Raw genomic sequence first — 13,898 nt, forward strand, 5'->3', positions numbered from 1 at the left:
TAAAAGCTAAAAAAGGCAAAACGTTTCAGGATAAAAAATGTCAAAAATTCATCATTTTGCCACTTTTCAGATATTCTACTACGATTATGAATATAACCTTGCAGATGACGAAACAAAGAATGTGGTGGAAGACTTGGGAAATCACAAATTTTTGTATTTTAAATGCATGGAAATTTTGACAAAATGGGTTACATTCACCAACAATTTGTGACTTTGTAACAGATTAACGCAAGAGAATGAGTGTACCTAATCCACTTTAAAAACTGCAATATTTAATTAAGAAAATTCCATTGTATTGCTGTAGAATATGGATAATTATTTTTTTCTTAACTGAAAAGATGTTTCTTTTCAATATTCAAGTACAAACACTTTATTTATTTTCTATTTAGTTGCTTTCAACATGCTACAAAATAAAAAAAGGAACATAGGGGAAGCAAACTCAAGGTCCCATTGTACAGCCTTCTCAAAAAGTTTTTAGGAGCAGGTTATTGTTAGATCTGAGGTGGTTTGGATGCCCACTAACAAAACAAAAACAATAAATATTCACAGTCTGTATGGAGACAGACAAACATTCTGAGGAGGCAGCTTGTTGAGAAAATGCATAGTAGCACACCCCCAAAAACAGTACTGGCACATCTAGGGGTACTCTTTAATAGACACACCAATGTACAGTAAAATAAAGATACCATTCTAAAAATATGTAAAATGGAGACTCCTTACCCTGATTTTTGGAGAGGCACTGGCCCAAGGGGGGAGGGGGGGGGGGGGTAGCTCCCACTTTTCCATATGGCATCCCTCACTCATAGCCAACAACTGGTTCATTGGTGTTTAGGGTAATAAAAAGCGTTTATTCAACAATAAATGTAACAGATAATTCATACCCCATTACATGCAGAAAAAAAGGAGAATCAATTGGAGAGAAGAATGTCTAATCATCATCATCTGACAAGACGATAATAGCATTCACAGATTTCTGCTTAGGACTATGTCCATTTGGAACTCCATTTAGTTTAGAAACACTTTTAAGCTTTGAAGTAGACTTTGGACTTTGTTGAGGGCTGTTCATGCCAACGTTGGCCAAACCATTACCATTGGTATCTATGCCAGGCTTTTGATTTATCTGTCCATTGCACTGCTTCTTATTTCTAAACAGCTCTAATGGTGAACAGTACATTCCTGGACTACTACCATGACTGGAATAATATTGTGATTGGTCATCTGTAAAAGTGTTTACAGCCAATAATCTTTGTCCTGAGGTGTTTAGCTGCACCTTTGCTGGACTATTACCATGACTGGAATTATGTTGTGATTGATCACCTCTAGAAGCCTCTACAAATGGTGAACTTTGTCCTGAGGTGTTTACCTGCGCCTTTCCGGGACTATTACCATGACTGGAATTATGTTGTGATTGATCACCTCTAGAAGCCTCTACAAATGGTGAACTTTGTCCTGAGGTGTTTACCTGTACCTTTCCGGGACTATTACCATGACTGGAATTATGTTGTGATTGATCACATCTAGAAGCCTCTACAAATGGTGAACTTTGTCCTGAGGTGTTTACCTGTACCTTTCCGGGACTATTACCATGACTGGAATTATGTTGTGATTGATCACATCTAGAAGCCTCTACAAATGGTGAGCTTTGTCCTGAGGTGATGCGATGCACCTCCACTGGATTGATATTGTTACCATTAGCTGTTCTTTGACCTTGGAAAGACTCTTCCCTGCTTTGTCCAAGTGATGGACATACATAATTGGGAGAACTATGTCCCAGTTCAGAATTGTCATGCTGTGAAATATTGAGATTCTTTAGACCATCAACTTTTGAAACAGAAGGCTCTGCAGCCTTTGCTAGCCCTTGTTTTTTCAAGAGCTCTGCTATTTTTCTGTCTAGTTTTCCTCGGTTCTTTTTCAGACTTGGGACTTTTATAACTGTGTTATCAAAATCCTTAGAAAAACCATTATCATGTAAAATAGAACTGTCCTGATTATCACCTGTTAATCCTTGGTTCATGCTCAGACTTGGGACTGTGTTTTCAAAATCATTAGAAAATCTTCCCTGATTATCACTTGTAAAACTGTCTTCACAAACTTTAGAACCAGAGGCCTGACAACCATTGACTTGAGAACGATCTACTGATTTTCTTGCTAACCCTTGCTTTTTCACAAGTTCTGAGATTTTTCCCATCAGTTTTCCTTGATCCTTGTTCAGTTGTGGGATCTTAAGAAAATATTTCTTATCGGATGAGTTATGCTCGGAAGTAACATCGTTGTCTGGTACAACATCTTTGTTGGAGATACCAAATGCTGGCTGGTCAATAAATGTTTCTTGCAAGGATGCTTGAGGCTTTGAAGTAGCATCTTCAACTGAGTCTAAATCAATCAATAATTTCTCCACTTCACAAGAAGAAACTTCTTGTGAGTTCTCTAAAACTGGAGTACTTCCTTTGTTTCTTTCCTCCTTATTTCCTCTGCTGTTATCTCCCTCAGCTGAAATGCTACAGGCATAAGTGATATTATCACTTCCTCTTCTTTCTTGCTGGCTCTTTTCCAAACATGCTTGAAGCTGTGATTGATCAATATCTAGTGGCTCTGTCTCCGAAATACTACATGAAACATCTTCAGCTGAGTCAAAATCAATATCTACTGAGTTCTCCTCTATATGGACAAAGGACTCTTCGCTAAGTTCTTGTGAACTCTCAAAATCTAAAGAGCTTTCTTTGTCTCTTTGCTCTTCCCTCCTCTTCTTCTCCTTTTTCCTGGCTTTAACGCTATCATCTGTGTCCCCACTCTCCCTTCTTCTTTTCTTCCTTTCCTGGTTCTGCTCATTAAGGGGCTCACCGTCTGAGTCATCGGACAGCAACCCACTTGATGTAGAGGGCGCCCCGTTGTATCCTTCTATTCCATGCATCCTGCCAAGATGAACATACTTTCGAAAAACCTCGTTCAAGGCGCTTTCCCCCCTTCTCTTGTTGTCTTCTAACTTCTGCAGTAATATGTGGTCATCCAAAGCAGGATCCTTACTTGGCTTGCAACTGTCAGTCAAGTGACAACCAAAATTATACGCAAAGTCCTTCTTTCTCTTTTTCTGCATCTTGTTACCGATGTCAGTAAAGATCTCATTAGCAAGTTCGTCTTGGACAGAAGCTGAAAACTTCAGCTTGTGTTTCTTTACAGCATTGCTGACAAGATTACGGATGTCGAAAATATCTGGAAATGTTGTTCTGTTTTTGAGGAATCTCTTGACAGCACGATCAATCTGGGGAACACCAGTGCTTTTACACTTCACTTCCCTTTCGACAACCCTCCCTGTATTGGTTGGGCGTCTCTGGAGAAAACATATCTTGTTCCAAATTTCATTGCACTTTTCTTCAAGTTTCGACTTCTTAATATAAGAACTGTGTCCATGTTCCATTTCCTCAAGGGAAAGTTCAACTAGATCTAGCCTTTTAATTTCCTCATCATACATTTCCAGCTTTTTTTCCAACTTGGCTATTGCTTTCAGCTTTTTAGCATGTCTTTTTCTTCTTTCTTCTTTGCTCTCACTTGTATTCTGGGGTTTGCCTTCCTTCCCTTCGCCATTCTTTTCTGTATGACTTTCTTTCGATTTCAAACTCGATGGTGTTGAGTCATCGTCCAGAATAATAATTTCACAGTCCCTGTCCGCCTCTTTGCTTGTTCCAGGGACAGAAGTTACATGCTTTATCGTAGATCTGCTACCCGTGTCTTGTTTACAATTTCCAAAATCCCGCGCAAACGTGTTCTTTTGCGGGATAATCGATCGCTTCCGTTCTGGCGGTTCATTCAATCTATTCCCAGAAGTGCAAGGTTTATCTTCCTCGTTAACATTGACATCAGCTTGATTGGCACGAATCTGTTGTAGAATTTCATTAAAATGGATGTAAACATTAGAATTGTTTATACCGGCACATCTTCTCTGAAGCGACGATTTGAAGTCCCTCGAGCACACGAAATCGTCTCGAGCTGTCGCGAATTTCTCCCGTAAGAGCATGACCTCATCTTTGCCGATAAAATGTCGGACTTTCAATATAAACCCAAGAAATAGTTCTTTGCTGTCTAGTTCGTCTTCCTCGTCGCTTTCTAGAACAATAATTGGCGCGGTTTTCGCATTAGACGGGGCACTTTCGCGCGACTGTCTCGTCCCATCTTCCGCCATTTTCGACTTTTGTCTCGAGGATCGATTTCATGCAGAGAACATCCCATAAACACAGAAGATAGAAGATATCCATATAAGGAATAATTTATGGTAATGTAGACGTTCCTTTACTGCCATTGGCTTGTTCTAGATAACAAATGCTAATGTACCTATCAAGCACATGTCATATGCTAATGTTATGCAAATAAATGTAAATTATGTCTTAAAACAGGAAAATACCAGGCTATAAACCGGTTATACAGGAAATTGCGATTTAATCGTGATAATCAGTCCATAAACCAGTTTTACAGGAAGTGACAACTAATACTGCGCTTCAAGAAAGAAAACAGACTAGTCAGGAAACAAACCGGCTAAGCAGGTTAGGAAGCTTATCATCGCCATGTTTCAAGGAAAGAAAACGAACAAGCAAACAAAAGAACAGCACAGCCCTTATCCAGGAACGATGGCGCTGCTTCGAAACAGCCTATAGACTAGACCATCAGCTGCTGTGCGTGGCGAGGGAGAAGACACCTGCCTGGTCTCCTTGCTGCGCAGAGCGATGCGTGACTCCGACTGCGTGACAACGTCTACATTACCATAAATTATTCCTTATATGGATAAGAACTAATTTATGGTAATGTCGACGTTCCTTTACTGCCATTGGCTTGTTCTTGATGACAAATGCTAATGTACCTATCAAGCACATGTCATATTTTCCTTATCCAGGAACGATGGCGCTGTTTCAAAACAGCCTATAGACTAGACTATCAGCTGCTGTGCGTGGCGAGGGAGAAGACACCTGCCTGGTGTCTTCTCCCTCGCAGAGCGATGCGTGACTCCGAGTGCGTGACAAAAGCGTCTACAAAAGTGACTAACACCTGCTAAGTAAAAACTAAAAATTTCTTCATCTTCTCTTCGATAACAAAAGAATAAATGGCAGGTGGTGGTCGCACCATGACCTCGATGCATCATGGGGCGAAGCCATTATGCACAGCGGGGCAAATCATTTGTCGAGTGCACTCGTCCGAGCAAGGTCTCCTCCGCGGAATCACTCGTGCTTTGTGCAATGGGGATCAATGATTGGCTGCCCCATCTAAAACCTATTATGAGGAAAATTAATAGCGGAGCTCCCGCGCGAAGCGCCGCGTGAGCGGAGCCCCATACCTAAAAAGGGGTATATAAAACAAATATGGTAACAGATATCGGTAACCCATCGACTCGAGTTTTAGTGACGCGATGTCCGTCCGTCCATCCGTCACTTAAAAGCATCGTATGAAAACCAAACTTGGCAGGTGTCATGTATGTATCAAGGGAGGTGCAAAACTGTGGTCACGTGATCGGTGACGTCACTAGAAGCACAAATATTCAAAACTTGTGTCATGTAGACGAGTTGGTCGCGTGAAATCGTTGACGTCGTCAAAAACAGAAATAATAATATTTAATATTTTTTTTATATTATTGAGCGAAAATAAGCAAAGATTTGGTGGAATGGCCCGGCTTTTAGGCAATGCCAAAATCTATATATAATCAAAGAATAAAAAGGTCAAACTGCGGCCATCGACGCCTCATGCTTGCTCCAGAGAGCATTAACTTGCAAGTGTTTCGCGAACGGGAAATTTTGATAGAAAAAAAAATGTTTTAAAAGTTACTGTTTACTTGCTAAACAATTACGAGTTATGGCCCTTTTTCTAATAAATGACTGTGTATTTACCATTTAAGCTGAAAAAACATGTCGTAGGTTAGACTTCTTTTGAAATTCCCCTTTTTCAAAGCGGTTGTGTTTCAACATTTATTTTAAAAGCTACAGAAGCATCTGCCGTAGTTATTTACAACTACTCGGGCGAAACAGTGTTAATGCGTTGCTCCGGCCGCCAAAACAAAGCAATATATGGTACTAAAGCGGCGTACTCGGCCTCTGTCCTTCCACGATTTTGTCTGTTTGTGTCGCGGACAATGTCATGTTACTATTATCAATATTCTACGAACTGTCGCCAACGATTTCAAATACCTCAATTTTCTTCTGGCTCCCTTCATTCAAATTGTTTGAAGCGTATTCATTGGACAGCACTGAAATGGCTTCAAATCACGCCACCGATCCGCAAGGCTCTGGCCAATGAAAATGCACCAAATGTTAGTCTGTCAGTTTGAATGACAGAATCCAGAAAGCGGTTTAGCAGTTGGAAATTAAAGACGACAGTTCGCAGGATGGTGACAATAGCAGTAATGCCTCTATACTGATTTTGGCTAGGTCATATTTTCAACTTCTTAGAAAAAATCAGTGGCTTCGGTCACTTGATGACGATCACGCACTAAATTTCCGACCTTTAATATTTGAATTTTATTTTTGTAGGCGCTGACGCAGTTGTTATAGTAACAACGTTCTCAGCCTGTGTGCATCCGGTATGAAAATGCTTATTGTATACAAACTACAACTTTCTATGACAAACGATAATAAAAATATACGGTGATGTCCTCTTGCTATCAATTCAAAGATGGCATTGTTTCCATCTCCGAAAGATTGGTGTAAAAAAATAACCTAGATTTTTTTTCAGTCCGTTTCCGTCTTTAATTTCCTTCGCTAGTGTGTAAATTACAGAATCTAACAGGATGACGCTGTGGGGGATGGGGGCAGTACGCTACTGATTCCAGCACTTCCTGGAAACATGGTTTCCAAAAAAAAAAAAAAGATGAATTGTGAATAAAAAAGTAAAAAGTCTGTACCGTCATAGTTTCTAGAGTCGAAGTTTCTCATCTAAAATCAGTTGATACTTCTCGCTATCTAGGGGAAGATAAGAACCTGTCTTGATATCCAGATAATAGAGCGGATCCTTAACATGACCAATGTCAAAACCTTCCTTTTTTAGCTTAAATTTCTGGAATTTGAAAGTCCCGGTCAAATCTACGGCCTTCATAACACGAACAAATCTAGGTCTTGCGTAACTAGGCAACGCTGTTTTAAATTGACAAGCAAGATCATCCAGCTCCAGAGAATTTTCGGTGTCGACAATCGCCATCATTCCCGCCTTTCCTTCGGCGCCCGGAACTTCAACTCCGTACACGACCACATCCCGAAGACCAACGAATTTACTAGCGATGGACTCGACTTCGGCGGTAGAGACATTCTCGCCGAGCCATCGGAAGGTGTCGCCAGTTCGGTCTCGGAAATAGACATAACCGTACTCGTCTTGGACGACTATATCACCGCTTAAGAAAGCATAGTCGTCCTTGCTGAAGACACTGCGGGCGATTTTCTTAGACGTCTCGCGCTGATTGAGGTAACCATCGAAGCGCATCACAGCAGAACCTGTAGGAAAAAAGGTAAGGGAATGCGGTGATGCGGTTTTGTCTTAAAATTGGTCTTTTATTTTTTCGGGTTTTGGTAGGTCTGGTATTTTGAAATAAAGCAGTTTCCGGTTTTTCTCAAAACTCTGACGCAGTTCTGTATGTGTGCGTTTTCAAGTTTATGTGCGGTTTTGCGATTTTCGTGGCCCCCAGACACACACAAGACACTAAATACCAAATAACCAAGTAAATAGCTTACTTTTGATAATTCTAGACACCATCTCTCCAGCCTCTCCCGGCTGGCAATCCACAGCAAGCCCATCAGGCCCTCGGATGAGTTCTCCAGTTTCAGGATCAACTCGGACAACCTTGACGGGATAAGCGGAAGGGACAATACGGGATGTGAAACCTACTGCACCAACTTGGTTATCAATATTGATAACATTCGCATTGCCTTCAGTAGACGCATAGAATTCTCCTATCTTTGTGATGTTAAAACGGGACTGAAATTCTGTCCAGATCTTCGGGCGGAGCCCGTTGCCAATGGCCAGGCGAACAGAGTGCTGGTTGTCAGTTGGGCGGGGAGGTTGGGCTAGAAGATAGCGACACAACTCCCCAATATACTGGACGACCTTAAAAAAATACAAAAATACTTTTAAAGGATGAAGAATTATTGTTAAGGTATTTCTGGCATTATTAACATCGGAAGCGTGTCCAGAGGCTCGTCCAAGGAGTCTGGACCCCACTGATCATGTGACGAGAGGGTTGGCTATTCTATGTGTGTATTTGGATAGAAAAAGAACTTAGGATGCCAATTGAATTTAATCTTAATTGACCCGTTATCAGTGAATTACAACTCTGGACCTCAACCTGTGTTTTTCTCTAGACATGTGTTTTTCTCTACACAGTATGGTTTGTATGGCTCCTCACCTACCCTTACATACCTACCTTTTGAGGAGCAAATACAGTGGAACAGTCATTTTTTTCAACAGCATAACTTCGATTCCCTGGTAACTTGAACTGTTTCCCATTTCACTTGGGGGTTATAGATAACCACGTATTACACAGGTTTTGAAAAGATCTCAGTATACAATATATGACATACCTTACTATACCTCAATTAAATAGTGATTTTACTTACAGTAACGTTATGCTCAATGCACTCATCCCAAAATCTACTAGCAGAGAATTTCTTCCTCAAGACAAGTGTTGATCCATGGACGATGCAGTACCCAACAGCTAGGATACCAGCGGCAGAGTGGTAGAGTGGCAATGGACAGTAGACGACGTCTTTAGTGGTGCCTCCTAGTAGAGGGTATAGACCAGTAGCCATGAAATACCTGTGAAACATTATGTCTTCAGCAAACCAACCTAACTCATGTAAATTCCATAATTATTCGAATAATCACCCTCCTTTAGATAAGAGCCCCCTTCCTAATAATGGCCTCACCCTCAACTATGGATTTGGAATAAGATACCCCTTCCTAATAATGGCCTCACCCTCAACTATGGATTTGGAATAAGATACCCCTTCCTAATAATGGCCTCACCCTCAACTATGGATTTGGAATAAGATACCCCTTCCTAATAATGGCCTCACCCTCAACTATGGATTTGGAATAAGATACCCCTTCCTAATAATGGCCTCACCCTCAACTATGGATTTGGAATAAGGTACCCCTCCCAAAAATGGCCTCACCCTCAACTATGGATTTGGTATTAGTGCCCCCTTCCCTCCCAAAAAAACAGATCCCAACAAAAGCACTAATTGAATGGCCTAAATCTTCATTTCATTTAGTTCACATTGAGATTCTCACATTATAACATGGATCTACTTATTATTTATTCCTTTAACTTCACAATCAATCCTAATTCCAAAATTAGGAAAATAAACACCACCTCACCAATAAGCACTCCCAAACACCAGAATAATGATAACGGTAGTTAGGACATGGCACAGGACAGCAGTTTTATTGAAGAATTTTAAAAATCATAATTTTTGTACTGTATTTAAACGAATAAGCTCCTCCCCCAAATAAGCGCTCCCCCTTTGAACCAAAACTATTAATAAGCGCCTCCCCCGAATAAGCGCCCCCCTTTGAACCAAAACTATTAATAAGCACCTCCTCCGAATAAGCACCCCCCTCCCCTCTCCAGGTTTTATGTAACTGAATAAAATGACTATCATAATGTAGTTCTAAGAGACAAATATTTAATGGATGAAAGTTCATTGAAAATAGCTGCCTCACGTTGTAATAATGATATAGAAAAAAGAAACTGATGCAGTATAAAACTGATATTAAATGAATCAAACACTTCGGCCTTTTGTTCAAAATTTGCCCTTTTCAATAAGCGCCTCCCCCAAATAAGCGCCTCCGCCAATAAGCGCCCTGTCTGAGAGTCAAAAATTTAATAAGCACCTGGGTGCTTATTCAAATACAGAATGCACATGCTCTAAATGCAAATCCTCGACATGCGTCTGTGACTTGCTGTAGCTGTTACAAGATGTATTTTTTAGTACAATAAGTTTCATTGCACAGTGGAAAAGTGTGCAATAAAACTCTCACTATTTTCTTTGTTCTATTACATGTAATCTCTAATGAGAGCTTTTGGCAGACTAGTCGTTCCTTCCAAATAGATCAAATCAAGGTTACCTGGAATTTCTTATAAAAGCAGCTTTTAGCAGACAAGTCATTCCTTCCATATAGATCAAATCAAGGTTACCTGGAATTTCTTATAAAAGCAGCTTTTAGCAGACAAGTCATTCCTTCCATATAGATCAAATCAAGGTTACCTGGAATTTCTTATAAGAGCAGCTTTTAGCAGACAAGTCATTCCTTCCATATAGATCAAATCAAGGTTACCTGGAATTTCTTATAAGAGCAGCTTTTGCCAGACTAGTCGTTCCTTCCATATAGATCAAATCAAGGTTACCTGGAATTTCTTATAAGAGCAGCTTTTGCCAGACTAGTCGTTCCTTCCATATAGATCAAATCAAGGTTACCTGGAATTTCTTATAAGAGCAGCCTTTGGCAGACCAGTTGTCCCTGATGTATAAATGTACATCAAGACATCAAGATGACTCTTCTGATGGCTGTGAACTGCTTTCTTAGGAGAGCTGTCACGTAGTGTCTGATCTAAGCTCACTGCTGGAATCGCACTGTTACCATTGTTGCCATGGCAGTAAAAGAGCATATTCTCTGGAAGCTTGTCTTGAATTTCTACAACAGAATCTAGAACAGCAAAGCAATGTTAGACAGTCAAATAAAAGTAAATAAAGATGAAAAGCTGGTAGTGGCTGATGTGGTTAGTATATAAAAAAAGAAGAGGAATAAATTTAATAAGACTTGCTCTCATTTTTGTCAAGAGAAGGAAAGTGAAACTGGCTAAAATACAAAAAAAAGGGAAAAACAATCAATGCATTGAGTTTAATGTTGAAAATGTTCATGTGTTTTGTGTAGGCAAAAATATGTTAAAAATCCATAAGAGTTAAAATTGCCAAGAGATGTATTTTCATTTTTCTTGAAGGATTCAAGGGTGGAGCTGTCACCCCCTTTCCTTATAATTAATACAACTTTGGGCTATCTTAGCTCACTCCATCACACAAACCTGCAAAATTACTTCCAAATATAATGGCCTTAGAATTAGCCGCAGATATACAATGCAACAGGGAATCCTGGTGAAGATTGGTGTTGATAAGGGCTGATATAACCCCAATCTTTGATAACCCAAGCCATATTAGTATAAACTCAGGTCTGTTTTCCAAGATAAGAGCAATAACATCTCCTTTGGCATATCCTTGGGACTTGAAATAGTTTGCTATCCGATTGGCAAATTCGTCAGCTTCTTTGAAAGTCCAGCTCTTTCCCTCAAAGACAAATGCAGGTTTGTTTGGAAGGCTGGCAGCAGTCGATTCAAACAAGTCAGCCATTATGACGTTTTTGTAGTTGTAGTATCGACATTTGAGCTGAACAATGGTAAAGGCAATAATGGCCCTGCAACAAAATTTTAAGAGAAAATACTCAAGTTTTAGATGTAAAATGGGTCAGTTATTTGACTGCATTGTTTCAGGCAACAGAGACAATTTAAAATATGATGAACCAATCACGAATTAACACAGATCTGTCTTCCAAAAGCAGGCATGCCAAATGTGCATGATTTATAAACAAGCATATGAAGTTCAAGTAAATCTAAACTTTCATGCTTTCCAGAACAAATACCAAGGATAAAATATTACAGCCCCAAAATAAAACAACCCTGAATTTCTACCTCAAAATACTAGGTCCCACAGTGGCTCACGAGGAGACTATGTAAATACTCGGCTTTGTGACACAGCTGTCCCAGCTTTGCAATAAGCTGCAACAACTCTTCTTACAGTTTCTATCTGCCTTGCATTATTACTGGAATTTAGGGATTTCTCCACACTATGTACTTATCACAAACATCACAATAGCAAAAAAAAAAAAAACAGAGCATAAAAACAGGGGAGGAGTGGGTTGAAATGAAAGGATGAAAATGCACTAGATTTCCTGGAATTTGAACATAAATCTCTGAGCTTCAAAGTAGCAAAAAAAAAAACACCTTACACCAGACCGTTGGTGTCTCCAATATAGATTCAAGAACAGAATTGCAACTTGCAAAAAGCTACATGAAAACAAACAGTTAACTCCCCTCCCCACCACCTTCCTCACCCCCCCCCCCCTCTCGGCGATCTTGAGTTATAATTATGCAATTTGTTTCAGCAGAGAATTATGTAGGAATAGTTTTAACAAAATCTCGAAATCTTCATAAAATTTTAATAGGATCCTTTTTAGAAGCCATTCTAAGCTAGTTTAAAAAATAGGCCCGTAAACATGCATGTAACACTGCAACAATTATTTACGGCAACTGTGTAATGCTTATCATACATCTATAGGGTATTTTAGTATCATCGTACTATGAAAACTGTTAATAAACGGTATAAGAGTGATAAGAATTTAAAAACATTTAAAAAAAAGAGAAAAAAAAACTCTTTCGAGAGGTATTCGAACTCTTGACCTCTCTCTCACACACGAGTCCGATGAGCTAACCCCTTGGCCACGTGGCTCTCAGCAGAAGACCGAGGTACTAAAATTATTTTTATTACTGCTTTGTATTGAACCCTTTGTCCTTCGGAAAGTTATGTCGAGCATGACAAAATAATAAATACTTTAAATATGTTTGACCCTACAGAGAACCTCAATAAAGCTCTTTATTAAAAGAAATCAGATACGGGCAAAAATACGCGACTCGTGCGTTTCCGCACGAATTGTAAACACTTTTATAAATCACTAACGTAACGTTTCATTGAGTTTATTTTTTGTTTAACAAATCCCAAAATCTTTTGATTATTTAGATATTTTCTCATTTATAAGTGATTCTTAACTAACGCTTCATAACGAGCAAAGCCCGGATTATATCCAAGCAAACCTCGCGAAAGCGGTCACTCATTGTGGTCACTCTTACACACTTTTTCTGCATGATGACATAGTAGCTACTCGCACATGCGCAGTAGCTACAAAAATAAATGGTGTCTGATTCTCTCCCGAAGGCCAAAGTTCCCAGCAGTCCTTGAGGGTAAATTCACTCTTACTGTTTTTTTTTCAACGTGCTACTTACACATGTGCAGTAGCTAAAACAGGCTACTCGCACATGCGCAGTAGCTACAAAAATGAAAAAAATAAATCATCTTTATCTGGCATTAGTTATCATCCATATTCGTTTTTGCACATTTTGCTGTGCAGCTTGCAACATGATACATGGAATTGCTTGCTACAGAAAAAAAAAAACAGTTTCAAACCAAAAACTGACATGACTTTTGCAAAGTACATTTGTGATGTTATTCATTTGTCCCAAAACCCCCAGGATGTGGACAATTCTTAGAGTCGGAAACAATCAATTCCCCCACCCCCTCGGTTATATACTCTCGTTCAAAAGTGCTCTAAACCCCCAGGTTAACTCACACTTCACCGGGACAATGGGGGTATGGGTTTCCTATGACTAGTGTATCATAACACTGTTATTAAAAGCTCACTCCTGATTATTACGAACTTACTTCAGGTCACGTAGGATTGTTTTGAAGAACACTCTCGGGAAGTTACGCCCGCCCGAGCACAGAAACACTGCCATAAATATGGCGGGAAAAAATAGCCATGAAATCTGCAAGGCATAGATTAGCCAAGCGATTGCTACACAGATACAAAGCCAAACACTGGTTTTCTTCATTTCTCGGAGCCGGCGGATGATACGAGACGGGGTTGAGACCTTACGCAAAACCCATGGACTTTGATCTACGGCAGTTCGCATTCCAATGATTGCTGAATATTCAATGTTTGACAAAGCTCCATTTCTCTCACGTGAGAGTTTGTTAAAGAATGTTGATGAACTTTCACGCAAAGCAGAGTAGATGATCCAGGCTTTACGACTTGCCGGCGAGAATTTC

At 39.8% G+C, this 13,898-nt stretch overlaps 2 protein-coding genes across 4 annotated transcripts; both read right to left on the reverse strand.

Moving 5' to 3' along the window:
- Nucleotides 1–827: 827 nt before the first annotated feature.
- Nucleotides 828–4,247, reverse strand: LOC116619823. Of its 3 annotated transcripts, none has more exons than XM_032385039.2 (2): nucleotides 1,617–4,247; nucleotides 828–1,517 (listed from the first exon to the last, which is right to left on the reverse strand). In XM_032385039.2, exons 1-2 carry the CDS (start codon nucleotides 4,175–4,177, stop codon nucleotides 929–931), a joined length of 3,150 nt encoding a protein of 1,049 aa, XP_032240930.1. In that variant the 5' UTR covers nucleotides 4,178–4,247; the 3' UTR covers nucleotides 828–928. The 3 variants fall into 3 exon arrangements, with proteins under 3 accessions (XP_032240930.1, XP_048587744.1, XP_032240929.1); XM_048731787.1 differs by having other exon boundaries at nucleotides 828–1,525; nucleotides 1,625–4,246; XM_032385038.2 differs by having other exon boundaries at nucleotides 828–4,244.
- Nucleotides 4,248–5,931: 1,684 nt separating this feature from the next.
- LOC5515353 (long-chain fatty acid transport protein 4) lies at nucleotides 5,932–13,884 on the reverse strand. Its single transcript, XM_001635434.3, has 6 exons — nucleotides 13,512–13,884; nucleotides 11,048–11,433; nucleotides 10,443–10,671; nucleotides 8,580–8,778; nucleotides 7,698–8,070; nucleotides 5,932–7,460 (listed from the first exon to the last, which is right to left on the reverse strand). Exons 1-6 carry the CDS (start codon nucleotides 13,760–13,762, stop codon nucleotides 6,889–6,891), a joined length of 2,010 nt encoding a protein of 669 aa, XP_001635484.3. The 5' UTR covers nucleotides 13,763–13,884; the 3' UTR covers nucleotides 5,932–6,888.
- Nucleotides 13,885–13,898: the final 14 nt, after the last annotated feature.

Source organism: Nematostella vectensis, chromosome 8 (genome assembly GCF_932526225.1).
Source record: "Nematostella vectensis chromosome 8, jaNemVect1.1, whole genome shotgun sequence".
Classification (NCBI taxonomy): Eukaryota; Metazoa; Cnidaria; class Anthozoa; order Actiniaria; family Edwardsiidae; genus Nematostella; species Nematostella vectensis.